The sequence below is a fragment of the Serinus canaria genome, chromosome 2, assembly GCF_022539315.1.
Source record: "Serinus canaria isolate serCan28SL12 chromosome 2, serCan2020, whole genome shotgun sequence".
NCBI lineage: Eukaryota > Metazoa > Chordata > Aves > Passeriformes > Fringillidae > Serinus > Serinus canaria.
Window position 1 is genome coordinate 101,382,311 of NC_066315.1, and position 26,983 is coordinate 101,409,293.

The window sequence follows — 26,983 nt, forward strand, 5'->3', positions numbered from 1 at the left end:
CTTGTCCTGTCACATTCTACTTAGAGTCTTTGTTGCATCAGGGATGCCAGTTTCATAAATCCCTTTATTTTCCTCCTGATCATCTCCCTGCATACCTTCCTTCTGACTGAACAACCCAACCTCCTTTCAGTGTTAAACATCAGTATGAGAGGGCATTCAATACATTACAGACTCAAAAAGTTAATTGTTGAACCTTGCTGCTTCCTCTGTCTTGAATCGAGATTCTTGAATTTCTATTAAAGGGGGAATACAGCTATCATAATTTCTAAAATGATAGGGGCATCATGTACATAAGCATTTGTAGTGTCTGGTTTGTCCCAGGTGCCAGGAACATTGGTACATGGTAGATGAAGCCTTTGAACTTCATTAGAAGTAAAATTCTACAAATAGCAGCATATACCTGATCTAAACACACAATCAAGGTCTTAAAAGCACAGGAGGCATTCACATCCTTACATCCCTCAGTTACCTATCTACCCATTAGATGTCCTAAATTATTGTGTGAAAAGCATTCTTTAGATGTACTGATTTTAATTCTGCATTAAGCAACCAAAATAGTGTTTCATACCTTTAAAATCTCAAAAGATTTTCTAGCACATGGAAAAACAGTGACTGAGCCAAGATATGAGCACGTCAGTTACTCTCTAGAGCATTCCTTTCATTTTGTGGCATCTAAAAAGATATTTTTCTTATTTTTATTTTTAAGAGTGAAACACTAGTTCAGTCCATTAAAAAAAAAAACACACAACAAACTGACAACACTGAAGATTTTCAGAGAAAAAATGTTGCTTAAGGGTTTTCAAATAAATCAAGAATGAGAAGGAAAGCAGAAAGTATTTTATTCCTTGTAACAACACAACACATGCCTAAATGCCTAAAAACATTGTTTATACTTTGAGACCTTACATCCAGAAATAACTAAAATTTTCTAATAGTTAGCTTATATCCACGGGGAGATTTAAACCCTTATTTCCCTGTAGCTTGCCTTGGCTTACAAATTTGCAGCATAAAACAAAGACATTCTAATTTTTATGATTTTTTTTAATCTGTCCAAGCTAGAACAGCAACTGTAGATTTTCACTTTAGTAGTTTGAGAATAAGAAGAAATGGATACTTAGTACTGTAATTACTTAACAATGACTCTGATACTTCAGTAGCACAGGTAAGTAGCATTTTTGTGTTGGATCTGTCATGAAAGCTCAGCTAATATATTAACAGGGCAATATAAACATTCACTATTTTTAAAATACTTGGAATTTTAATGGAAAATGAAGTGGGAATTATTTTGAACAGTCTACTGCTCTATACCATCATACCAATAATCCACAAAGATGCTGAAATGCATGACTAATGCCCCTGTACATCTTAATGGCAACTTGGTTCCTAAAATGAAAGCCTTGGAAATGCCAAAGAAAATCTCTCTCTCTTCAAAATCAATCTTCAAAACAAACCTGCAACACCTGATAATACTTAGAAATTCTGGAAAATATACTTAGTACTGTTGGAAAGTAATATCAGCTATTATTGTTTATAATTTAATGCAGAGTAAAATTAATCAGGAGAGAAACTGTCACACTTGGCCATTCCTGAAGTGTTCTGCCTCTGAGCGGAGGCTGAAGAGGAATAATTCAGGCTTTCTGAAACAAAACTCTCTGAAGAATAAAAATGACTTTTACCCACTTTGCAATAATATTAAGAGAAACTCTACCTGGAAGTTTACTGGAGTGAGGAAGACGACAACGCATTCTAAGCAACATCAACATCTGTCATCTTATGCAGGAATACATTCACTGCATCTGGTGCATTTTCTTGTAATCACTCAGCGCTGAGTGCAAACATCCATTATAAGAAGTTTGTATTTTACCAGTGCCTCCCTCAGTAAGGTTTTTTATATTTCAATGACCAGATTTAAGTCAGCATTGGTGTTCTGGAATGGAAAGCAATATAGGCATCTTGTTAGGAATCATAAACTAGCTTAAGTGCTTCCCATCTTTATATTTCACATTCTGCCACTCTTTCATTACCTCAAGTGAGTCACTTAACCTGCATAGGTCAATTAGACTGTCTGTAAATTATGCAGGACACCACACAGCCTCCTGGGTTGTTATGAGGGGTTACTCATTTCTGGAAATAAACATTTGACATTTTTGGATAAATAAGAGTGTAAATTTTATTACTGCCAGCTAATGAGAAATTAGCTTATGAGGGCCATGCTGTGCGCTGTTTGCAGTTATCTTGCATGATAAATGATTCTCCCAAATAGTCATCAGAGATCAATGTCACTTTTCTCAATCCTTGCCCTGTTTTTCCTATTTACAAGCTTCTACATTACTATGCAAGAAGACAGGCAAGAAACAAGGACAGAACTATCAGCTCACACAGAACTGAAACATAAATGCGGACATCGCAACCACAAACGTGACACAGTTCATTTTGTTCTGAAAAGTAAAACAAACAGCAACTTCTTAGTCATTGTTACTGTGTCCTTCATTATTTTTCTTGCTTCCTGAAAAGTAGAAAAACTCCCTAAGTAGTACTGAGTCCAAACACATAGCTGACAATGCACTGTTACTTATTTGACAGATATGTTGAAACCAAGGCCACTGAAGGTGTTCTGTGTGTTTTACTATTTCATTATTACGACCAGAAGCAGCACAGAAAGACTGTTTACTACAAAGTAGTAAGCAATATTTGGCATTAGCAGCCATAAAAGATACCGAGGTCATCAACTTTCAGTAAGGGATTACACTTTGGTTGACTCTTAGGAAACAGCCTGCTACTAACACCTTCTTCTGGGCTTTCCCCCACCTTGTTTTAATTGAAACAGGAATTAAGTATTTTTCAGTTTTTCAAAACAAAAAAAAAAAAGAGATTTCACTGACAGAAGAAAAAGGTCTTTTCTCAGGAGACATTTCTTAAATGCATAAACTTCAATAATCTTTAGCTTCTTCAAGTAGAAAACTTTAATGAAGTCAAAGGCAATTGCTTTTCTAAATGGGCAAGAACTGGGTATCCATAATAGTTCAGACAATCTCATCCACATCATCCAGACATGCAGAAGCTACTATGAAGCATTTTAAGGCCTACCTCTGTAGCCAAAATCGCTCTTTGAGCCCTACAGAGCCATTCTGCTACTGAAAGTGGTGCACACATTTATACTGTGCCTTCCTGTTTCTCTCCTATAAGGTTGCAAAATAAACCAAATTAAGGACAAACGATGCTTTCTCTGTTGTTGGTGTCCTGGTTCAGGGCAAATTTGGGAGAGAACCCCCAAAGGAGCTCTTCTAGACAAGCAGATTCAATTAGACCCTCCCCCAACCAGTTCAGGAACAATACCTCCTTGGAGAAAAGCAGGGAAAAACTGTTTATTAAACAGTAAAACCTAAACAATATTAAACAACAAAAGCTCTTGCTGCTCCAAGAGAGATGATGAACTCAGAGAAGTCCCCTCCCCAGGTTGCAGCTCAGCTCACTCAGTCCCTTATCAGTCCCTCCAGCACTGGAAATGGCGCGGCCCAGGCCCGGCGGCCACAGGCCCGAGGTGCCGGTGCTCCACTGGGTGTTCAGTCCAGAGCAGGCCTGAACATGCCCAAAGAAAATGGGGAAAAAACTCCACAGTCCAGGGAACTTCTTTGCCTCAGGTAGCTGAAACTAGCTAAAACAAAAGGAGAGTTCTGTCCCTCTGTCTGTCCATCTGCAGACAACACAGTTCAGGAGGAGGAATGTGGGCGTGTGAGTGCGGTGTCTGAAAACAAACTGCACGCTTCTTCTCTCCCCCCTTCGCTCTTGGAACAACTCTTAAAGGTGCAAAACTTATTATCCAGCATAAACAGAACAAATGATTGACGATAAAAGCATCATATAGTCAACCCAGGACAGTTGGGGTTTTTTTACAGCTGGAGATGTGTGATAAGGTGGTGCTGGATCCCCAAAGGCACTTCCAGGCCCTACTGTCCCACCCTGTACCCTGCCACCCCTTAGCCTTGGTGCAGCATCATTCCCTGCTCCAGCAATGCTGCAGGTGTGCCTGTCTGAAGCTCTGGAATCCCTTGGATTCCACTAGCACAGCAATATTCCTGTTACTGCTGGCTGCATTTAGATGCTGTGGAACTGTGCCACATCAATCAGTGAGGGCACGGCCACTGCCAGCCCTTGCTGCTCCCTAACAGAGGTAGGAAGGCGTTGCTCAAGGTAATATGTGTGAGACTACTGCCTGAAAACCAGGCTTCATCTTAGCTAATCCACAGGAAATAATTATAATGCCTGTATTTCCTCTCCTGTTATACAAACCTTAGGAAAAAAAATTAAATCCTAAGCAACACTGATATTTAACAAATCCTGTCTGTTACGTGAGATAGCGCCTACTGAAACAAAGAGCTATTGCTTCAGGTTTTCTACAAAAGCACTTAAAGCAAAGCTAAACATTTCCATCACATTTTAATGTTCACAGGGTCACAGATAGAGGCATTTCATTAATTTCAGTGAGTAAACTTATGCAAGAAATTTATCCCTACCCTGATAATGCTGATCCTTTATCTAAGGGGACAAAAAAACATGGCACTCACAGATCTCATGCTAATGACAGACCAGGAAAACTTACAGGGATGAACTGATAGGGTTTACCACCAACACAAAGTAAAAGCAGTATGACCTACCCATCATATTTCTCTCAAAGTATGATCTTTAAGTACATGAAAATAGGAGGTGAATGCTTAGCATAATCGTGAAAGGCTTCTAAAAGCAGGAGCTATTCTAATCCATTTCAAAATGAAGAAAGGTAGATTCATTTGACATAACCCAGAAAGCCTCATTTCAACTTTATATTCTTTTAGTATAAAAAGAAAACATCAGAACGCACCCAAAGGAACTTCTGAGAGTTTTAGTATGCATTAGACTTGAATGAACATTAACATACACTCTTCTTCCAATATCTTATTGGATCTTTCATTTTTGAAACATCCCCTGCCTTCTAAATTCTGTTCCAAAAGCTACCAGTTCTGCTGACCACACAGCATGGTTTACAGACTTACTCACTCAGACCACAACATGATCTTTGTCTGCTGCCAGCACAGATTCTTCTGACTCCCATCACAAGACAAGACATTTATTAATTGGATGGTGTCTTGAACTAGACTTCAAGGACAACTGCTGACAGACAGTACCTATCTCAAGACCAGAAAATAAGTATCTACTTTTCCTATTTTCCAAGCACCCTTTTCCAGATGTATATTGTATTTGCTCCTTCCCCCCACATGATTTTACTCAATATGTGTAAATATGTCAGTATTTATGACAAGAAATATGTCAATATGTCTTCCTTCTGACCCAATTTCCTACACTTAAAAACAGTTTTTAGTTTCCTGCATCCTTACATAACAAAGTGGTGATTCACAGTATGATGTAGTTAATGAAAAAAAGGCTAGAACTCAAAGAAAAACACACCTTCCAGCACTAAGTCTGAGCAACATTTCAGTTCCTCTCTTGTCTCTATTGAGAAATACTGCAAATACAGAGGGGAACTGCAGGAACCTCAACTGTGGCAATACCAGGCTGGAACTGATGTCAGCCTATTCCAGCAGCTGTGCCCTAAACAAAAGAAACCTTGCGGAGATAGTGGCTACTAATCCTAAAGCAGGGTGGTCTGAGACAATCTAGAAGCCATGTTAGTCTTCTCCTCTCTTCCAGAAGTAAAAAAAAAAAAAAAAAAAAAAAAAAAAAAAAAAAAAAATTAAAAAACATATTTTATAGAGGCAGAAAAGCTAACACTCCCAGCCATATGGACCACACAATTTAACTGCCTTGAATTTTTCCCTTTAACTCTATGTGTGGTACCATATAATAACTGTTCTATAGTTAGTGCACCAATATTTAAAAATTATATTCCTTCATTATACAATTGTTAGTATAAAAGAAGGTAATTTATTGTTTTAAAAGCTGGGTTTGATTTACTAGAGTTTAGGGGAAGGGGGGTAATGGTTTCTGGGTTGGGTTTTTCTTAAAGAAACTTAGTATTCCACTCTCACTGACCAGAAGTAATATATATGTTTGAAAAGTGCTGTTGTTTGAAAACACAGAATATTAAGACATATAGTGTCTTTCACTATAAAAAAACCAAAAAAAACCCAAATCATTCTCCCAAAGGAAATAAAATAAGAATAAATAATAATAAATACTTGAGACTCAAAGTAAAAATGCAAACTATGTGGAATTGCAAAGTAAAACTGCATTTCTGTAATGTAACAGAGTTTTAACTATAATCCCCCAAATTAAGGTAACACAACTATAGAAGAAGGTACTCTGTTATCATCTTACTCCAAAAGTTCCATACCTTATCAGTGATTTCTCGTGGGCAGCTCCTCACAGCACTGATTCCTTCTTTCTCACAGCAAACAAACTCCAACTCCCTTCTCGACCACCTAACCCACTCCTTTGTAGCACTCATCCTTATTGGTTAGCTGAGGCCTTTTAAGGGCAGGCCTGTTCCTAATCTTTGGTAATTAGTGCAGCTGCAACTCCTCAGGGGTGAGATTGTCTTCTGCACTATCTCTGTTCTCTTACGTTCTATCCCCCCACATTTGTTATTCCTGAAAAAGGATGTGAAAACAGAGGGATGAGCAGTAAGAGAGCAGGAGAGGAAAGAATGAAACAGAAAAATCATTTTATCATGTCCTCTGCATAAAAGTTCCTCATTATTTAGAATTACAAACTTATACTGCCAAAGTATGTTGCAGCACAATTTAGTTGTGAGCATTTGGATATATCTAGCCTAGCATAAGAAAATTAGATTCAAGTGAAGTCCATGGCAGTAATGGACATGATTAACTGGAATTCTGCTTAAACACCCATTAGACACAATGGTGGTTTCTTTAGTCATTACTAACAATTAACATCTTGTCTAAATTTTAAGCATGCTGTCCTCGTAGCTTCCATAAGGAAGAGTGGTCTTATAATAAAACATTTCTATTAAAAAGAAATAAATTTTACTTAGAAATGCCATTTCCAGTGATGAGATATGTCTCTTGTAAAAGACTACAAGAATATTCGAGGCAAAATACTTTTTGACACCATAACAAAGAATGTACTGAATAAAGGAAAACAGTAACTAAAATTTTAATTACCATGCTATAATTAACGTGTCATGTACTACCAACTATAGAACTGCAGACAAAGAATATCAAATGAGGGCAAAACTTGGTGCTATCTGCTATTTGCTCTTAATTAGCAACCAAAAAACGGCAGAAAACTTTCATCAGTTTCAAATGACATGCTTTTTCACAGTTTCATCTTGACATGGAAGGGGCAGGTATTATGAAGCTTCACATTAGGTATTGAAGTATTGAGGAATGCCTTGGAAAAAAGCAGACTAATACCATTTATCTTGAATATAAGTAATGCACCTGTGCATGCAGAAGCCAAGCGAAACCTAATCTCTTCATGTGTCAGTTTCAAAGTAAAGGCAACCACCTTGCTCAGAATATCCTGTGGCTCAGCAGATGTATTGAAAATCAACATGGTTATATCCAGTTGCTAGTCAGCCCTTCTGGAGTCAAAACACACACTGCCATAAATATTAATGTGTGTGCTTTTCTAGACCTATCTTCAAGTGTTCCATCAAATTTTCTTCAAATGAGGAAGAACATAAAGGAGCACATTTTAATAGGCAAAGCAAAGCAGAGCTCAGGGAACTATTAGGTAAAAAAGGATATCCCAGAATCCTTTAGGGAATTTAGCAGTCTGTGCTACCCTAGACATCATTGATATGTTTAAATGCAGTACACCAACAAAGCTTGTGCTAGTAAATGAATCTGTGAAAAATAATTATGCTTAGAAAAAGAGCGTTAGAGGTGGCAAAGAGAGAAATCTGGCACACAATAAACAAACATGACAGCTGATGTAAAATGTAAAGTCTGTGTGTAGCTAGAGGATTCAGCACAATTTAGAGAGACATTATGAAGACTTTCTGAACACAGAAATCTCATGCACACACTGAGATTAAAGTAGAAGGAAGAGGAATAAAATTCTTGTAAATAAATATATTTTCCCAGGAAGGGAGAATGGCACATGAACTGTACAGAATAGAACAAGAAAAGAATCTTGAATTAAGAAAATTCCAGAATCTCAAAGAAACAAAACTGATTAAGTGTTTTGGCAATTAAAGTTTGCTTCTATTACAAAGACCTCTCTTAACAACCATGGTACAAAAATTACAACTTCCGTTAGGCTTCAGCCCTAGCACAACATTGAAAGGTTCTTAAGAGACAAAATAAAGGAAATTCACACCATCAATAAAGCAGACTACCTATTAACACACAAAATAGTGGCCTCAGGTTACATGATTTCAGATGCTTTTCTTTTCAATATGAAGAAGATTCACCAGTGAAAAATTAGACAAACTGAGATTATACCAAAGGATTTTCCATATTCTTTATGCTGTATTACATAGCATAGGTTTTATTTGCAAAATACAAAAGACAAATAGCAATATCACTACATTACACATTTTTATTTCCATATTATGGGTGGCAAAGTAGAGTTAGTAGCTTTTCCAAAGGAGAATTTTCATTTGAATGACGGAAATATGGGTTAATAAAGATCTCAGAGGAGCTCTTTTTGGGAACTTTAAAGGCAAATTCATTAATTGGAAACACACCCACAAAACTTTTTATTTCTGTCAGGCTAATTTCACATGTGCTTTGCTAAATATCTTTCAGTTATCTCATAACAATTGTAGATTTCAGATTCCAAGAGTAAAACATTTTTATGACAATTTCTTTATGACCCACTTGCTGTTGAGTCAGAACATCACTGCAGTTTAGCAAAGCTGACCTCCACCATATCTCAAAAGGAGAATAACTTGGTAGAAAGGGATGCATTTAGTCTGGACCATAATACTATAGAGAATATATCAGCTCAGAGTTGGAGACATTTTCAATACATTCAGGCTTGAAGAGGAGATAAGAATGATGAAACTGCAGGGGAGGCTGAACCAAGTTAATTAACATAGATGTGTACCTTTAGAGAAATACTGATATCCTGCTGGTGCTGCGCAGTGGTGAAGACTACACCTAATATAAATCTGGTTTTTACATGTAGAAATACTAATAATTGACTTTACCTATCCAAGGGGCACATTCTAATGGCTTTTTCTTTTATTTTTTTTTAAACTCTGCTTCTTTACAGATGAGCACAGAAGTTAAAATTACCTGTTTAAATGCTTTATTTTAACTTAAACACACAACTGGATGTAGATACACTAAAACATGGATAATTTAAATTCAAGAGGCACAACAATATATCCTGGCAAAATATAGCTTTTCGTTGCTGTACCTAAAATAATAATTAAATTCTTACTAATTATACAATTGTTATTACTGCTATACCAAAAAGCAGGGAAAAAATCTGCCATGCACACATAAAGCTGTTTCCATTTTGCAAGCCAAGTAAAATGCCTGAATTGAAATTTCTCCAAACAACTTTCTGCCTTCACAAATGTGCCTCACACTAAAATTAAACATGGCAAGAACACCACAGCACACGTAACACCAAAATGTGATTGCTGAAAGATGTAACACATCTTTTTATACATGGTATATCCATTTATTCCACTGTAAAATTGGAAGCCATGGCCTGCCTTAAATTTTACATAGCACATAGTGCACTCATGAAGGGAACCCAGTGCTGTTGCTGATCAAGTTTAATCCAGAACACAATGACTTCTTTGTTTCTGACACATAATCATTTCTATAGCTGCTACACACTGAGCTTCCAAAACATGGGTAACATCTTCACCTTGCCCTGCCTGATGCTTTTTAGACTAATCAGTTCCCAGAGGCAATAGCTCAGGAGCAGGTGCACAATACCCAACTGATCTCCCCAGAACAGGACCCTCATCAATTATCATTCTGTATCTTCCAAAGGTGTTTCATTTAATGTGTGGCTGCTTAATAAGGAAACCTCTTAAAGGAATGCCAAGAAAAGCATCAAGTTTTACATCCCTTTCCTCAGGTCCCCTACCAGCTCCTACAGAAACACCCTTCCTTATCTGGGATACAGACAAGCCCAGAATCCTCCTCTGAAAGTCTATTCTCTCTTTCAGTTTCTTCTGGGGACACCACCTGTAAGAAATCATGACACCACCCTTTTAATCATCCCTTTCCTAAGGTGTGAGAAACACTGTGTATGTGCTGTCCACCACCCAAACAATAATTACCTTTGATTCCTACTAACTGAAAACTGCTAAAATACTTTACACATAAAAGACTGGACCAGTCTTTGCTTTCTGTTTTCCACCCAGAGCCTTCTGAAATGCTTGACAAATGTAAATTTCTCTTCTACAGATTCATTTCTACAACAGCCCATGTGCAGAAAGAGGGCTACTGACCAACTTAGGTTCTCATCATTTCCTTGCACCTTTAAGCTATGAATGTAAAAAAGCTTCAGAAAGAAGCATCTCTGAACTCCTTCGAGCAGTGGTCTTATCACACAGGCCTGGCATAAAAGGAATTTGCCCCTAGCAAATTTCCATTCCCTTCCTTTCTTTTGTAGCTCTCAACATATAAGTAAGGGAATACATTAAGGATCATCCCATTGTAACTGTGTCTTTGATCTATTTCTTGTGTAACTGCAGGAGAAAACCATGCTGGGAAGAACAACACCTGAGCTGCACACACATCAGGCACTGGGAGACCCCACCCCTGCATGACACTGGGATTCACATGGGGCTCCAGCAGAAACCAGAATGACACAAGAGTTGACTGTGACATCTAGAACAGGTAAAGCCTGTAAGAGTACAGGAGAATCAGGAAAACTCAAATCTGGCAGAAGGATGTTCCTCCCTTCTAAGTCATGGGGAAAAGTGAAATGGTAAAAATTTAAACAGACATATTGGAACCTTATGAAAAATCACAGTACATGGACCTACTGGTGAGAAAAGTGCATCTGTGGCTTCCATGTTCTGACATGAATACATGTGTATTGAAAAGTGTTTTTAAAATCTGTTACACATGAGAAGGACAGAACTGTGATCAATTGCTTGCAATTATCACAAATATTTGATGTTATTAGCTGCTGCAACATTATGACTTGGATAATTACCTGCACCTGCTTTCTCATTAAATGACTGTGTACATCATTACATTTTCAATGAGGTCCAGACAGCTTTTTTTTCCTTTGCGCTACTGAAAAGCAGTTGATTGGAAATGTGACTGCTAGATAGAGAAAGCATTATGTCAGCTGGTGAGGGAAATAAGTATATTGCTTTAACACTGAGGAAAAAAGTACTGAGATCTTTAATTCAGTTCATGAAGTTCATGTAATTGCTCCTTCCCTGGCTCTTGAGTTCTGCAAATGACTATAAAGGATTAAGACTTTGTCTGAAATTCTAGGAAATAAAATAGCTTCAGATAGCAGAAGACTTACATATAAAATAAAAACCAATCCATCCATTCTGCAGTAATGTATCTGCCGCTACATTTCCTGCATGACAAACTCCCACATGACTTTCCTCAACTTGGGAGCAGAAGTGTAGACATCTGGGAGCACTTGAAGCCACATGCAGCATTTAAAAACCTCTGCCTCTGATCAGTGACCTTTTGGCCCCTCCTATTACAGTCACAACTAGACCTGCTAACAACACACTATCAATACCAAAGCCTGCCAACAAATTAAGTGCTGTCAAAGGGTATGAAAAATCTCCCATAAATCTAACTGAAACAAAAAATACCTCCTACATTTCTGAAAAAAAAAAACCTTAAAAAAATATTTCCTAAAAATGTGTAACATTTACTGCCCTAAAGAGGAGTCATGGAGTCTGTCTCCAGCTCACTGGCACTTTTCACTATGCCTAGGATCTTGTCATATAGAAGAACTGTTTTAAAAGATAAACTACTAACTCGGGCAGCAACTGACTTAGGTTTTGAAATGGAGGCAGTCACGTTCCACAATTTAAAGCCTGCAGATGCAAGGAAAGGATTTGATCCACTCGTTATTAGTTTCTAAAGGGCAGGATGGATGAGAAGAAATCTAATGGGATAAGCATGAGACTGAAAGAAAAGCCCTGAAGACTGCAAGAAATTAAGAGGCTTTTTTTCCAGTAGATTAATTACTAAACAAGAAAAAGCTTATTTAGGACTATTCTGATTATTCTCCTTTCTCTTGATCTTGCAATGCAGTGAGTGCAGCTCCTACAGAAGCATCTTCAGACTTGTTGTTTATTCATGGGCTTTTTACTGGCCACAGCTTTGCTCAAACTGGGAAAGTATTTTCATTCCTCAACAGAAAACAGCCAGGCAAACAAGCACAAAAATTGTACTGGTACTTTATACAAGTCTGCTAAAACTGGAGCAGAAACTGCTGGGGTTTCAGTAAGACACCACGGCAGGGTGCAGTAACATGCCTTCAGCACAGAGTGAGTCCCTAGGGAACCTTACACTAGAGCTTGTGCTGCTTGGTTTATATTACCACAGTCTCAAACTACCTAGATTAGAGTGTCCTGAGGTTCAGCTTCTGCAGGTCTTGGGCATATCCCCAGGAAAGAGAATTCTCCATGTAGTATTTTTTGAACCAAGAGTCCTTACCAGAATTAACTTCATTCTTCTTTTCCAGACAATATTCCACTTCAAAAATGCCAGTTCACCCCAAGGTATTGGCAAAACATATGTTTTTACTAGCTTTACAACATGAAGCACTTTGTCTCTCTCCTGTTGGGATTCTCTTACTTTAACTTCCTCTCTCATGCTGGAATACTTCTACTTCATCTGAATGAACTCATGATGAGGAGTCCAGGAAGGAAAAACAAACACACAAACAAACCCCCAGTTATTCAGAATACATCTATTTTAAATTTAGCAGGGAAATCTAAAACTCGATTCTGATGCATTTAACCAGCATGATAGTGTCTGGCACTATGGGTGGAAGACAGAGAGGGAGACTGGGTTTCTGATGTGTAACAAAAAAGAACTTTCTTATCTCAAAAGTTTTTGCTGTCAAGAAAACCATTTCAAACCCAGCTCCAGGGTCTAGCTTATTATGTTAGTTGCTTCTCAGCATATATGATGGCAGATGTTAGATATAACCTCAGCAGGAAATATGAAATCTCAGCAAGGTCAGTGAATTAGGTTGGAGGACTTGGTTAGCACTCCGTGGCACTACATGGTGCTACTCAGAATTACCCTCAGCAGTCAACTTTATCTTCCAGGTTGCTTTGAGAATACTCTGGGCTTGATGAGAAGTGACTTCCCAGATCTTTCATGTAGTTTCTGCCTGTCTTCTACAGAAGAGGATAGTTCCCCAAACACTAAAAAGTGCTATAATTTATTACATCATCCTATATGTTGAACTAATCTTTATCAGCTACTGGGGCTTTTAATATAGCATCTCCCGCTTACTTCCATCACCTGGAGTATGTTCTGCAATTCTGCACTCAAATATGAGATGGTTGATGGAATGCATAAGAAAACAAGAACACTGCTGTCCTGAAGTTACAGATATGAACACTACAGAAAGCATGTTACTTCAAATGAAAATCTGCAAATCAGTCATCTATCTTAGGCATTATTACTTCATAAATCACTCTGTTCATATTCAAAATAATTTGTTCTAAAATGTGCAAACTAAAAGCCATATATGAGAACATCTACAACACAGGGTTAAGTATATCACTAGCACTAATCTTCTGAAAACTAAGGCATGCAGGCAAAATACACTATAATAATTTGTGTACTTCACCTACTAATCAACCTAGGAACATTGTTCATCAGTGATTCAGAAAGAGGGATTCTGATGCTGATTAATCTACTTCCCCTTGCAAGAATGACAGATGCTCACTATTTGTAACAAACCCAGAATTTGTGCCAGGTGCTGAAATCTGTATGTCAAGTCAGAACTTACAAAAATGATCCATACAACAAGCAATACCTCAGACATAGATGGTGGCATCTTTCTTGTTGAACAGACCTGTTAAGCATAGCACTCAGTAAGTCTTTGGGTGTGTTTTTAAAGTAGCCAACCCCTCCAGTGCTGGCACGGTAGCCATGGCAGCACAGAGCTGCTGTGGCTCCCTGCTCAGGTGGTTTGCTCTGTGTGACCTCCATGCTGCTCCATATTAGCAGCAACTGGTGTTAACTTCCACAGTTAATTGGAAGCTGGAGCTGCTTGCCAAAAGGCATGTCCTTAATGGCTGCAGCTATTACCTGGGTGTGCAATAAAATAACATGCTGCTGTTCCAGGTCTAAAAAATTCTATGAAAAAATTTAACACAGTGAGCAAGCTGCAACTCCCACACCTTGATAATACTTTATATTATCCCTCGATAGCATTCAAATGAATTAAAAATGCAGCTATTTAAAGTAATATGGGGGAAACGGGACTGAGCAAGAAATGTATTTCATTTTTTTCAATATGAATGCAAACAGAAGTATCCCTGCTAATATACAACAAAAATGCAATGCAGTGCTAAAACGGGCTTAATGATAAAGCACAATATCAAAGAATGATAATTTTACACAGTAAAACACTGCAGTTAGCTTGAACTCACACTTGCAGACTGATCACTTTATCTGTCTTTTAAAATGGATCACAACTCTTCTATGCACAATTAAACAACAATGTACATTTTTCACACAACTACTTCACATTCCATAATAATAAATACTCCTCTGAATCACTGCCTTGTTTATAGAATATCTGCTAGCTCTGCATGTCTGGTTACTAGGTATCAAAAGGCCATTTTAAACAATAATATAAGCATTATAAGCATTTTCTGCAGACACTGCATAGGCATTAAGCAACAGTACACATTCAGAATACAAATAAGCATAGTAGGCCATTCAAAATATCACATATAGCCATGAAAATCATATGTTATCACCAAAAAAGCACAAACAGAATTCTCATCCTGGCTGTGACCAGCACTGTATTAAACACAGAAAGCTTCATTACAGGAAGCATTCTTTCAACACAGTGAATGGTAGCCTGTGAAGATTTCATTTATATTTGGGTTTGAACTGTTTTAAAATGAATGAAAGGCTGATGCCAATGACTTGTTGCAAATGCAGTGACATCCCCTCAGAGGTATCAAACCAACCACTGCATCACATAAAAATTACACTACTGTCCTTTAAAAATCAGCTGTAACTGGGACACACCATAGAAAGATTCTACACAACTGAACACAGTGTTTCATAAAAAAATACATGGACACGAACAGAAATTAGATCCAGTAAATGACAAATCACAGAAGACTCCTGACAATATTTCTATTCCTTGGAGTAATCAGTAAAATTCTAATTGCATCACTGTCAGTGATGACTTACTGTAGCAGTATCTGAACTAACACAAGTACACACTCAAGTATCTCAAAAAAAACCCCAAAACAACCTCTTTCCTTGAGACACAGTTCTTCAGGAAAGTCCTGCTCCAGTGATCCCACAGGCCACAGGTCTTGCAATAAAATTTGCCCCGTGTGGACTCCTCTGCATGGGCTGCAGCTTCATTCAGGAAATCTCCACCTTTTCTTGGTGTGGGGTCATGCACAGGCTGCAGGTGGATCTCTGCTCTACCATGGACCCCCATGGGCTGCAGGGGCACAGCTGCCTCACCACAGGCTGCAGGGGAATCTCAGCTCCACTGCCTGGAGCACCTCCTCCTCTTCCTCCTCCGGCAATGGTTGGGATGTCTGCAGGGCTGTTTCTCTCACATATTCTCACTTCTCTCTCTAACAGCTGCTGCCCAGTGGCTTCCACCCTTTCCTAAACATTGTATCCCAGAAGTGCTTCAGGAGCTCAGCTGTTCCCAGTGGCAGGCGCAGTGGCGGTGCTCAGGTGTGTCCAACACGGGGCATCCCTGACCTCTTCTCACAGAGCCCACTCCTGCAGCTCACACCTTGCCAATAGAGTAATCTACTGTTTGGGCATATTCTTCTGAAGACATTTTTACTGGGCTACAACTAGAGGGCTCACAGTTAGCTGTAATTGTAAATCTGTATTACATAAACACATTAATATCAAACTGCTATAACTGTTCCATAGGATAATGCAAGATGGCATTAATAATGACTAAGTGTTTCTGTAATTACAGCTGTGAACACTATTTTAAGCACGCATTCTTGGAACAGAAAGACAAGGAGAAGACAGGCTGAGAAATGGGAAGAGCTGCTCTTCCAAACAACATTTACTCTGTCTGACTCACAGGACACTTGAAAGAGAAGAGCAGTGGATTAACAACATTCATTTAATTCATTTGAATATATACAGAAATTCATACATCTCCTTACTTTTTGGGTCTATTCAACACAATTTCAGATTAATACTGACACATTAAAAGCCATGCTTATATTTATCAAAGAAATTAGAACACTAGCACCCTAACTTTAGTGATATCTACGTATTTCTGCGCTATTGTAACAATCTAACAGAAGTTGAAGCCCACTGTAAGAAACATTTCTGGGATTTTTTCATCATTACCTTTGATACAGTTTAGCAATTTTCATCTAAAACCAGATCCCAAATATTCACAAACATGTAAACTGTGTGTACATTAAAGAGTGCACACATACTCATAAATATTAGATGACATTTTGTACCACTGAAATAACCTATCAAGCTAAAGTATTTATCTATCTGAAGGGCAGCTACGCTCTCAACACTCTCATGTGGATTAAAAGAAATTAAAAGAAATCAAGTAACTTGTGCACTTCCCCCTGACTGTCACGAAATTATGAAAAAAATTGTATATCGACATCAACTCACTCACTGGAGCATGTTGCCTGAAATTAAGAATGTTATGTGCATTAATTTTTTCTTCTGACAAGGGAGTACAGAACTGAGAGTTCTTGTTTCAGTCTAGTATTACAACATTGTTACATAAAGCATTTTGCTTTCAAGCCAAGAATTCCCCACAAACCATTAATTTAAGATGTTCTATTCATTATCATCTGAAGTTATTTCTTCCTAAATATGTAGCTCAGAAACTGCTGACAAACTACTTGAAATCATTTTTTAAGTGTATCACATAACCCTCTGGCTAAGGCTAACTGAAAACTAATTAAAATCATTAAGATGATTTGAACAAGAACAAGAAGAAACTGTCTAGATGAAATTATGAGGAAAAATTAGATACCACTTAACTAAATCATGCCGTTAGACACAGTGCTTTTCATTTGCAAAAAATGAGCATTTCTTTCCCTCTCAAAGGGGTTTTTGACCTTTTAAGGCACCAATATCCTCAACCCTCCTCAGACTAACTCGTTCATCTTCTGACCCAATGCTCCAAAAGAATATTTCTCTTCCTTTATGGGCAGAAATAAAACTCCCTAAACTGTAAATAGAACTTGTTATCAAATTAAATAGATTTTTATTAGATCATCAGAACATTATTTCAGACTTCTGATAAAAACACAAGAAAATAAATAAGAAACAAGTTGTATGACATCTGATAAATAAAATTACATGTATCATTTTCCTTCTATGGACATGCCAGTCCCTAGTCTAGAATCCTGCCACTGATAAAAAAAAACCAAAAAATCTTCAAGCCTGTGGTCATCAGAGAACAGAACATAAATTTAAATCTCTTCTATCTGCCAAGAAGACTGAACATCACATACCAACAATTGCTTTCACAAATCCAAGTGCAGAGAGTAATGAATGAAATTTGGAATAGGAAGAGAATTCCAGTGGTGTGACTGAAAAAAAGAATGCACATCTTGTACCACCAGCCAAGATGGCTGATAAACTATGTCTGTCGTCTCCAATTTGAGCAACAGTATCAAGCACTAATGAAACAGAATTCAGGAAATGTTTAGCAGTATATGCCAAGACCACTGGGTGAAAGCCAGTTTAAAAAGGAATTTGAAAGAACATCCTTTATCTAGGCTGATGAACTTAATCTAGCATGATGATCCAAATGGCAGAACTTAGATAAACTGAACATCCATCTTGAATTTGGGAGTCCTGCATTTGCCAGAGGAAACAAAGTGTAAGAGGTACTTCATGAACCTTAGATAAGATGTCATCCACAACTCAGGGCAACACTAGTAAATCTAGAGTGAAGAAGACTGAAAGCCATTTTTTTAAACAAGTGAATGATATTGTTTATACTGTCCCTTCTAAAGATTCACTTTGTCTATCTCCTAACTCCCTTACTCAAAAATAAGGGAGGAACACTTTCTCGAGAACAACAACTTTGGAAGAGATTTTATATAAACACCTAAGTACCTTATGGGTCCTTTAAAGACCTCATTAAAAGGGATGTGAAATACTGGGACATTCATTTGCAATGCTTTCAAGTGTTATGGATATATTTACACTAAGTTATGAGATTAATTCAGAAGAAATCCCACAATGCAACAACCAGTGATTTTATCTAGTGGTCTTTTGGTTTTGCAAAAAGGTGATAATAGTCACTTGAGGTTTAGTCTATAAAAGCCAAAGCAGATACTGAGCTGGGCGGCAGGCAATCATATCCCAGGAAATGGAGATCAGTACATGAGGGAGAAGTCTTACCAAACCTAGCTAAAAACTAGAAAAAAGAACAACTGGTAAATTTTTAGGCTAGTGAACAGTTGAAACCAGTGGCCAGATTTTACATACTTCTGTGGATGAACTACTAAGACAATGACTACATTACTAGAGTGAGTTTGTAGTTCAGCAGAATGCACAGGTTGCTGCTACGGAACAAGGTCCAATTCCATGCAGTGGAAAAAATACATTAAATAATAATACCACAACTATCTTTTCAATTCAGTGAGCATAATATTGAGATCTTTTGTTTTGGGATACCTTTGCTTTTTCGGTCACTTCTTCTTCTCTTTCAAACTTTTTATAACAGATTTTGATTATTATATCTTTCAATGAAAATACCTAAGTCTATCTTCCTTTTCTCACTTACTAAGCCCTGTCTGCCTGTTTCTAGTACTGCTTCGGATTCATTTTCATGTCACCCTTCTGTTTTCTTTTGGCCTTCCCCAATAACCCCAAGTTTTGATTTTTTCTTTCAAACATTTATACTCCCCACACAACAAAGCAAAACCATTTATTTGCAAAATATTCCTCATATAAATCACCTGGGAAATCTAAGTATTCCATTTAACCAGACTCAGATGAAGCAGCATTTTAAGAACAGTGCTGCTAATAAACCGTGGACAAACACACAATCTAATGTTGAAAAGAAAAAAAGCAAAATAAAGACGAACCCGATGGCATCCCTTGACCCAAGGACGGCTTCATCGGCGCATTCACCTGATCCCAGTTGAGATCATCATCATCTGACTGGCTGTAGCCACAGGAATTCAGAGGCTCATCAAAAGTGCAGCACCCTGTTAAAGAAACACAAAGGTAAAAATTAAGGCAGGCAGGTAACAGATTATGAACCTCCAATTAACAACTGCATTCAATGCAGGCTGGGTAATTTTTAAATATCTTTTAATACAAATTATTTTTATTTACTAATCTTCACTTTCTGAGAGGGCATAAAATTTCTTCTCATGAAAACAAAATCCTAAAGGTAAAAAAGAGCAAATTTAGAACTCAGACAAATTTTCTCTTATGATCCAATGCCCAGGTATCAAATCCAAAAAAGCAAAGTAATAGCAGTAAAAATCAGAATATTAAAAGACTGCAGGATTAACATTCTTCAGGGAATGCCCAAGGACCTACATTTCAGAAGAAAACTCTAAGGGTGGGAACACCAGCTTTCATTCCTGCAGCTTGGTTTCCAAGTAAGGGAAAACCCAGGTGCTCCCCAGGTGTGCTGCACTGTGAACAGGTCCCAGCATGGCTGTTTATGGGATCAGTGCCTCTGGCACAACACAGCACATCTATCTCAAAATGTCAATCTATGCTCAGTCTTACAATCTCTGAAAGAAAACAGTATTATTTCCTCTTTTTTTCTCACTCTCTTTTAAGTAAATTAGAAGTGAGTAACATGGTATAAAAGCTCACACTCCCCCAAGGTGGGGTAGGGAAAAAATTAATGTCCCAAATTTAGAAGAATGGAATTTAACATTATCCAGAAGAAAAAAGAAAAGCATTCATTTTTTTCCTGTGGTACAGAGGAAACTTCGGCTTTTTTATACTCTTGTCATCTAACAGGAAACTAACACAGGGTTACAAAATTCTGTTTTATTTGATGTTTCACTCCAATGAAGAATGACATCTTTCCTATTTTGGAAAATAAATATCACTCTAGTCAGAGATATTTCTGTCCATGTTAAAGGAAATTCTCCAGATGTTCAAACAAAACTAAACTTTAGGGCTATTCATCATCTTTGCTATCTGTTCATAGGCACAGTAGGCTTAGCCTTGCCAAGTCATATTAAAACAGGAAACAGACAAAATCTAGCCTAAAAATTACTTTTAAAATCTGAATTTTCCTAGAGCACTATTAATGGCATTACAGAATACCATATTGTCCCATTTTCACTAGGATGGAATTAATTTCTTCCCAGGGCTTAAAACCACAACACTTATCAAAAAGTAGAAGACAAAATTCCATTACACCTGACAAATATTGCCTAACTAAAGACCAGCCTTCCTAATAACTAGTCCAAGTGTATATTTGAGATTCATAGCAAAAACTTTGCATGCATATAAGCTTTAGCAGGAATTTTTTATATGGAATCACCGAGAAATTTAATTTTTTCTTCTCTTAATCATGAGAACACTACACTGGCCTTTACAGACAGACCATGTTTGCCCTGCCCTCAAATACAAGTCATCCTGTACTAGAACTAGACTCTGTTCTAAAATATCTTTCTATAGGAAGTCTCCAATACATCTAAGTATATGAGGGAAATCGGTGCATCTGGAAACTGCTTTTTTCTGTACAAATTTAAGTGCAAAAGATTAAATTAGATAATCCAATGGGAACAGAAAACCCATTAAAAAAACTCCCAACTCCAAATTCCAAACATTTTGCCTCAATGTTAACAAGAGATATAAACTCTCTCTCCTGAAGTAAAAAAAAAAATTCAGAAATATATGAGATTTTTATAGAGTATATTAAATAACATCTGCAACATTTCCAGAGGGAGGGCTTAGAAATTCAGGCACTCATTTACACATTTTTTCTAGTACTTGAATTACTTGCATAAATATATTACTTCGAACTTCATAAAATACACCACAAGCAAAGTTTCAGACATACAAGCTGCACATCAACTTTAACAGATATATTTGTTTATTTTTATAAAATTAAAACAGAAGGGTAGTTTCCTTGCCAAAGTACTGCTAATGATAATAGGAGACATGATTTTAAACACCAAGTTGCGCAGTCTGCAGTGTAGTCAAGCTTGGCAAAAAATATATATCCAAATGGATGTTGGCATAAACCAGAGTTGACAATTCAAACCAGGACCAATGAATATATGGAATAGCTCCCACACTTTATTGCATGAAACATATCTCTAGTGATAAGAGGACAAAATAGTATAAAGTGTTTTCTTCCTCAAATCCAGAAGCCCAGCCAAGCACTGCAAAATATCCAATACTGGGGAAAAGGCAAGATTTGTGATTACAGATGTTTAAAGCTTTCTACCATTCTCATGAATTAGGAAGATGTCAGAAATATGGATAAATAGAATGACATTTCTGTTTGTCTAGAACATTTGCCTCTCAACACAGGATCCTTTCTCGCTGCTTCTTTTTCTTCATTTCTCTTGCAAGTCTATTGCTAAATCACACTCTCAGTATTTCTTTTTCCATCTTTGCCATTTACATACTTTGTTTTATTGCTATTACTATAACTTCATCAAAATGGGCATGAAATCTTCATGTCTACAGGAAGAGTTTTAAAGAAACTTCTGAACTCCTTAAATTCCTAAGTGCCTTCCACCCCCAACTAATAAAGGAAGTTCAGCAAGTATCATTAGGTGTAATCAAGCTGTACAGTCACCTATCCAGAGAAGTGACCAGCATACATTAGATCAATAAAAGCACAGATGTCAAGCCATGTTTCTTTCCATAGTGAGACACTGAGGATGAAGATGAATACTAATAAAGGCTTTGCACAGCCATGAGTTTTTGTGAAGTCTTTTGCAGATTAAAATAGCATACATGGCATATATGGGTGTTGGAAGTAAAGGCAAGTTTGTAACACAGAATATCTTGGTGGAAGAAAACAAACAACAAAAAACTGGCAAAGCTAAATCAGCCAAGAATCAATTACTGTAAATTAAGAGCCATCAAAGATCCTAGTGACTTACAACCAACTCCTGTAAGCTCTGCCTCCCACATCTGACCATACTGCAAGATGAAGCTCTTTAGAAATGGGTCATTAACTTTAGAGAAACACCTCCATTTGCCTCTGCTGAAGTCCTCCTGGCTGCAACTGCACTGCTTTTTCTGTTTTCTAGTCATGCTTCTCTTACTGTACAAGGTTTCCAGCTCTTGAAATGGACCCATGGTATCAAAAAAGACTGGTAAAATCTGAGCAATTATCAGGTCTTTGATGTCTCTCATCACTGAGCTGTTTTGAAACACGAGCCACTGCCAAGACAGGCCACTGTTTACAATTCAGCAGCTCACTTGAGAAATCTGCTCAGTTTTTGCTACTAGAATTGATAATAATAATCAAAATACATATTGGCTGTTACACAGTTTAATCAAGCAAAGCAATTTCCCTGCCTGTTATACTGACATCACAGTTTGGATGGCCAAACTGTATTTTAAAGGATGAACTCTATGCTGACTAAAGTATTTATAAGTAAAACAGAAGATACATATCCCATTAAGATTCTTTGGCTTGTGCTGCATTTTACAGATATTTTTGGATTCCCAAGAGGAACTGAATTGACAAATGCACAAGATGCAACACAGCCTATTACAGCCTATGGTTCTTTCAACTGCAATTATCCATTTAACCATCATGAACCCAGTTCAATATAACTATGCCATTGTCTGAATGTAGTCCTTTTTGAATGCTTCAATTTTAGCTGGCTAAATTACTTCAGATCTTGAAAATTTTATGAGCTTAAACAAGAAATATAATTTAAGATGAAAGCAACCAATTAAAGTAAAAGGGATGAAGGATGCACTATATTTTTCCTAATTTGAATAAATTTTTATTCAAACTATTTTGTGTTTTACAGACTTTGACATCTGTTAGGAAGCATTCTCAAAGAATACCTTAGCAAACACTAGGATGCTGCAAATCCTTTAAGTGACAAAAAGTAACATAGGAAAAAACCTCAAATTAAGCTGGGCACTACTTTATTTCTGTTGATTTGATATACTTCGGAAATCTCAGATCAATATATACCTTCCATCAAAAATTTGCTGCCAAGTGTGCAAGTGCTAAAACTAGTAAAATTCTTTTGAGTGTCAGTGCTAGCAACAGAAGGGAACATAAGTGCATATCAGAACTGAGGCAATGGCCCTGCTTTGGGGTAAAATCAATTTTTTCTTTACAGCAAAGCCCTATGGCTTCTGATCTGCCATAGTACCATGATGCAGAATACATGCACCCCGAAGATAAGTTTACTGACTCCCCAATTTTCCTAGTATTCTTCTTTATCTCTTATTATTTTAAAAGTAGTCTGAATTCTGCTGTCTCTGTTATTTTTGGTTTCTTATTGGAAATGGGTTTATGTTGATTAACTCTACGTGCAATGTAGCTATACTTTGAAATAAAAATTAAAATGCTGATATCTGATCTGGAAGCTGGGACGCCTAGACCACATTTCCTATCAGGAGCCATGGATATTCCAAGGAAAGATTAATCTCCTATTAGGAAATTTATCTTCCCTTTCTGTCCATAGCAAAGAAGAAGCCTCTGCCCAAACCAATACATAGCACTCCTCAGCCAACTGCATTTCCTCCTGCAGGCATGTACATGCCTGCATCCAAGAGCAGTGGACCAAGCACTTCACCAGGACAACATAAAAAGGCAAATGAAAACTGAAAAAACTGAAAAACCATGACAAACTGCAGTTGTTAAGATTGTGAATGAGTCAGTTATCCTCAAGGGTTACTGCTCAGGACAATCATCCTATCTAGACACTCTCATGACAACAGAAAGTGATTTGAGAAACACAGCATTAGGAAAATGGGTGCCTCCTGTGCCTCTAAGATGACAAACCATCCCAACAGAGAATAACCAATTTCTCCTTTGGGAGAAGATAAGGAGTCATAAAGAGGAAAATAAGCCATTCTCAATTATAAACTCACTAACAGAGAAAGCAAGAGTAGGAATAAATGTGAAATTTTTAACATTAAAAAAATGCAACTTCTGCCTGTAAACCTGTATCAAGGTCTGGTCTACTGTATAATTTATACAATAGATGGGGTGATGTCAGAAAGTGCCTAATTCAAAACCATTTCCTTCTATGAAATTAATAAATGGTTGAGCCAATAAAGGTTCACGTAAACTAACTTCAGCTAGGTAAACGGATGGTTTAAGGAACTTATTAGAAACTGAGCATAGCAGTCTGCTGGATTCTACTTTGTGTGTAGATTTTCAGAAAAAGCTCTACCTGCCCTTTTAAAGGCGTTACAGTATTACATGGTGAAAGAGCTTTCCAGACATGCTAGCTCAGAGATAGCCAGTAAAATAAACATTTCTCTGTGTGCCTCCAAAGCACACACAGAGATGCCATGTATCTGCAGTGACATACATGCACCAAAAATTCTTATCCAGGCTTTACAAGTGAGCTTTCAGCAGTGGGTAGTCTGTTTTAAAATTGAACATTTATTTTCTCTCAAAATATACCAAGGTTTGTTTTTTTTGTTTTTGTTTTTTTTTTTTCCAAAGGCAAGTGTTCAGAGCTCTAAAATAATTCTCTAATCTATATTACTGGTCAGGGAGCCTGAAAATCCATGTGCCACATAAAGCTGATCTCATTTGAAACAGAATCTACCTTTTATCAAGTCTACGTATGCACAGGAGTGAGAGAGAAGAGCAAAAGGAAACAGACTTTACAATTAGAGACTTTTTCTGATTGTGCCTGTACTCAAATGGGCTTTGAAAAAGGGACAGAATAGAAGAATTGTCTGGGAAAAATCTCATGAGCCAGAGCAAAGATCATGAGGTAAAAGCATGTGTTTAGGAACTAAGAAAGTGTGATATTAATTCTGTCCCGAAGGGAGAAAACCAGACAAAAAATTACATTAAACTGTGCTAAGCATGCTAGAGAATTCCAAATTTATGGACACAATTCCAGCAGTGTCACAGCTGATGAAATGACAGCATCCAAAAAAAAAAAAAAAAAAAAAAAAAAAAAAAAAAAAAAAAAAAAAAAAAAAAATCAGATTAACACTTAATGCTCTTAAAGCTGTTATTTAAGAGTCTTCAAAACCTCTCCACACAGTCACAAAACCTTTTAAGTTGTTCTCTCTGTTCGCCCTCCACTTACCTGACAGAAACTGACATAACTGTTGCCAAAAATGTTTCAGTTTATGTGACCAGGATAATGCAGCAAACTTGAATTTTATGGAAAGCATATTTGTCAGTTTTAATTTCCCCCAGAAAGCTGCCCACACTTAGGCAAATAAAATGGTTTTTAACAATTACATTTTCCTAATAGATACTGAGAACAACTCAAAATTTGGGTTCCTGGACTTTACTGAAAAGCCCTGAAAAAAGCTTCCTTTCAGAATGTGCATTTGAATTCATTTGAGCTACCAAAACAGAAAGAGAAACCACTCACCAAATCAAGACAATTAATAAAGGCTCTTAAAATAAAAATAATCCATCTTGTGTAAGCAAATACAATCCATGTATTTGTGCCATTTTTGTATCACTGAATATTTATGAGGCCCATGGGAAAATGGGTGCACATTAATATTCTATGAGCAAACTTATTTCTGGCATTATTTAATGGCAGGGTGTTCAATTTCTCAATATTGGTGATAGCTTTTCTTAATATATGGCATCAATTACAGGGGCAAGTGCACATACATGCTCACATACACAAATTACAGCCCTGCTGAAGTTGTCATTTGTTAGGACATCTACCAAGAGAAATATTTGAGTGTTCAATCCCATAAAGAATGAGCAGGATTATGTAGAAACGTATTATGGAGCCCCTGTTTTGAGAAGTACTATTAAAACAAGCATATTTGCAGAAGTCATCAGATTTTAGGCTTTAGTTAAAGGGAGGATATCGTGCTGGGTGCTAAAACCAACAGCTATTCTTTCAGTTTGACATGAGTTAATAGTAAGAGACACCTTGTGTGATTAACTGCTACGGATAAATTTCAGTGGCTCTTGGGGGGAGAGGGTTGGTGGGATTTTTTGTTTGTTTTCTTTTTTAATGGTATATGTATTGCTGTGCTTTTAAATTACTATTTTAATGCTTAAATCAAAATTTAGATTAGGGAATTTACTTTACAAATGCATGTCATTATAACTTTCTTAAAAAAGCCTTAACAAAAAAAGCTCCATGTGAGAAGACTTGAAAAGACTTTCCAAGAACAACTTAAAGTCCAATTTGTAACATCTTTTCAACCTACAGATTTATACACCTTATTAAAAAGATGACATTGGGCATACCAGTTGCAAAAGGGACACAGGTGATTTACATTTTTATTTGAGTTGAGTAAATGTGATGAAACTCTGGACTGTGGTCAAAACCACTATAAAAATGAATAAATAAAAGGCAGATTTCCCATATGTTTTGCATTTTGTTTATCACAAATACATGACAAAAATGTGCTTCAAAATGCAAAAAATCTCTTGCATAAACAGCCTGAAACAATTCAGCATAAAGCTTTGACCTACAAATAGCTAACAAAAGGAACCTTCTTCACATACTTAAAACAGAATTAAAAATTCAAGTTATATTCTGGCAGTGGAATAAGAACGCAACTGCACATCTATCTCATACAGTCTATACCACAGGATTTATTTAATTCATTTTTATAGCTACCACCCCAGAGTGCACAGAACCCCTTTATTAAACATGTAAAAGCATTCAGTCAATCCTGGCTGCCAAAGAAAGCAGATGCTATGGAACAGAGATATGGCAGATATGGGAGAAATTTTTTACCCGTTT

General features: G+C 37.1%; 1 protein-coding gene across 6 annotated transcripts in view; it reads right to left on the reverse strand.

The window, feature by feature from the left end:
* Nucleotides 1-26,983, reverse strand: part of PTPRM (protein tyrosine phosphatase receptor type M) — a 443,671-nt gene that overhangs the window by 324,070 nt on the left and 92,618 nt on the right. For all 6 annotated transcript variants that reach the window (XM_050971530.1, XM_050971533.1, XM_050971531.1 and 3 more), the window contains exon 2: nucleotides 19,187-19,309. In XM_050971530.1, coding sequence (XP_050827487.1) covers nucleotides 19,187-19,309 — 123 coding nt within the window. The remainder of the gene's footprint in view (nucleotides 1-19,186; nucleotides 19,310-26,983) is intronic.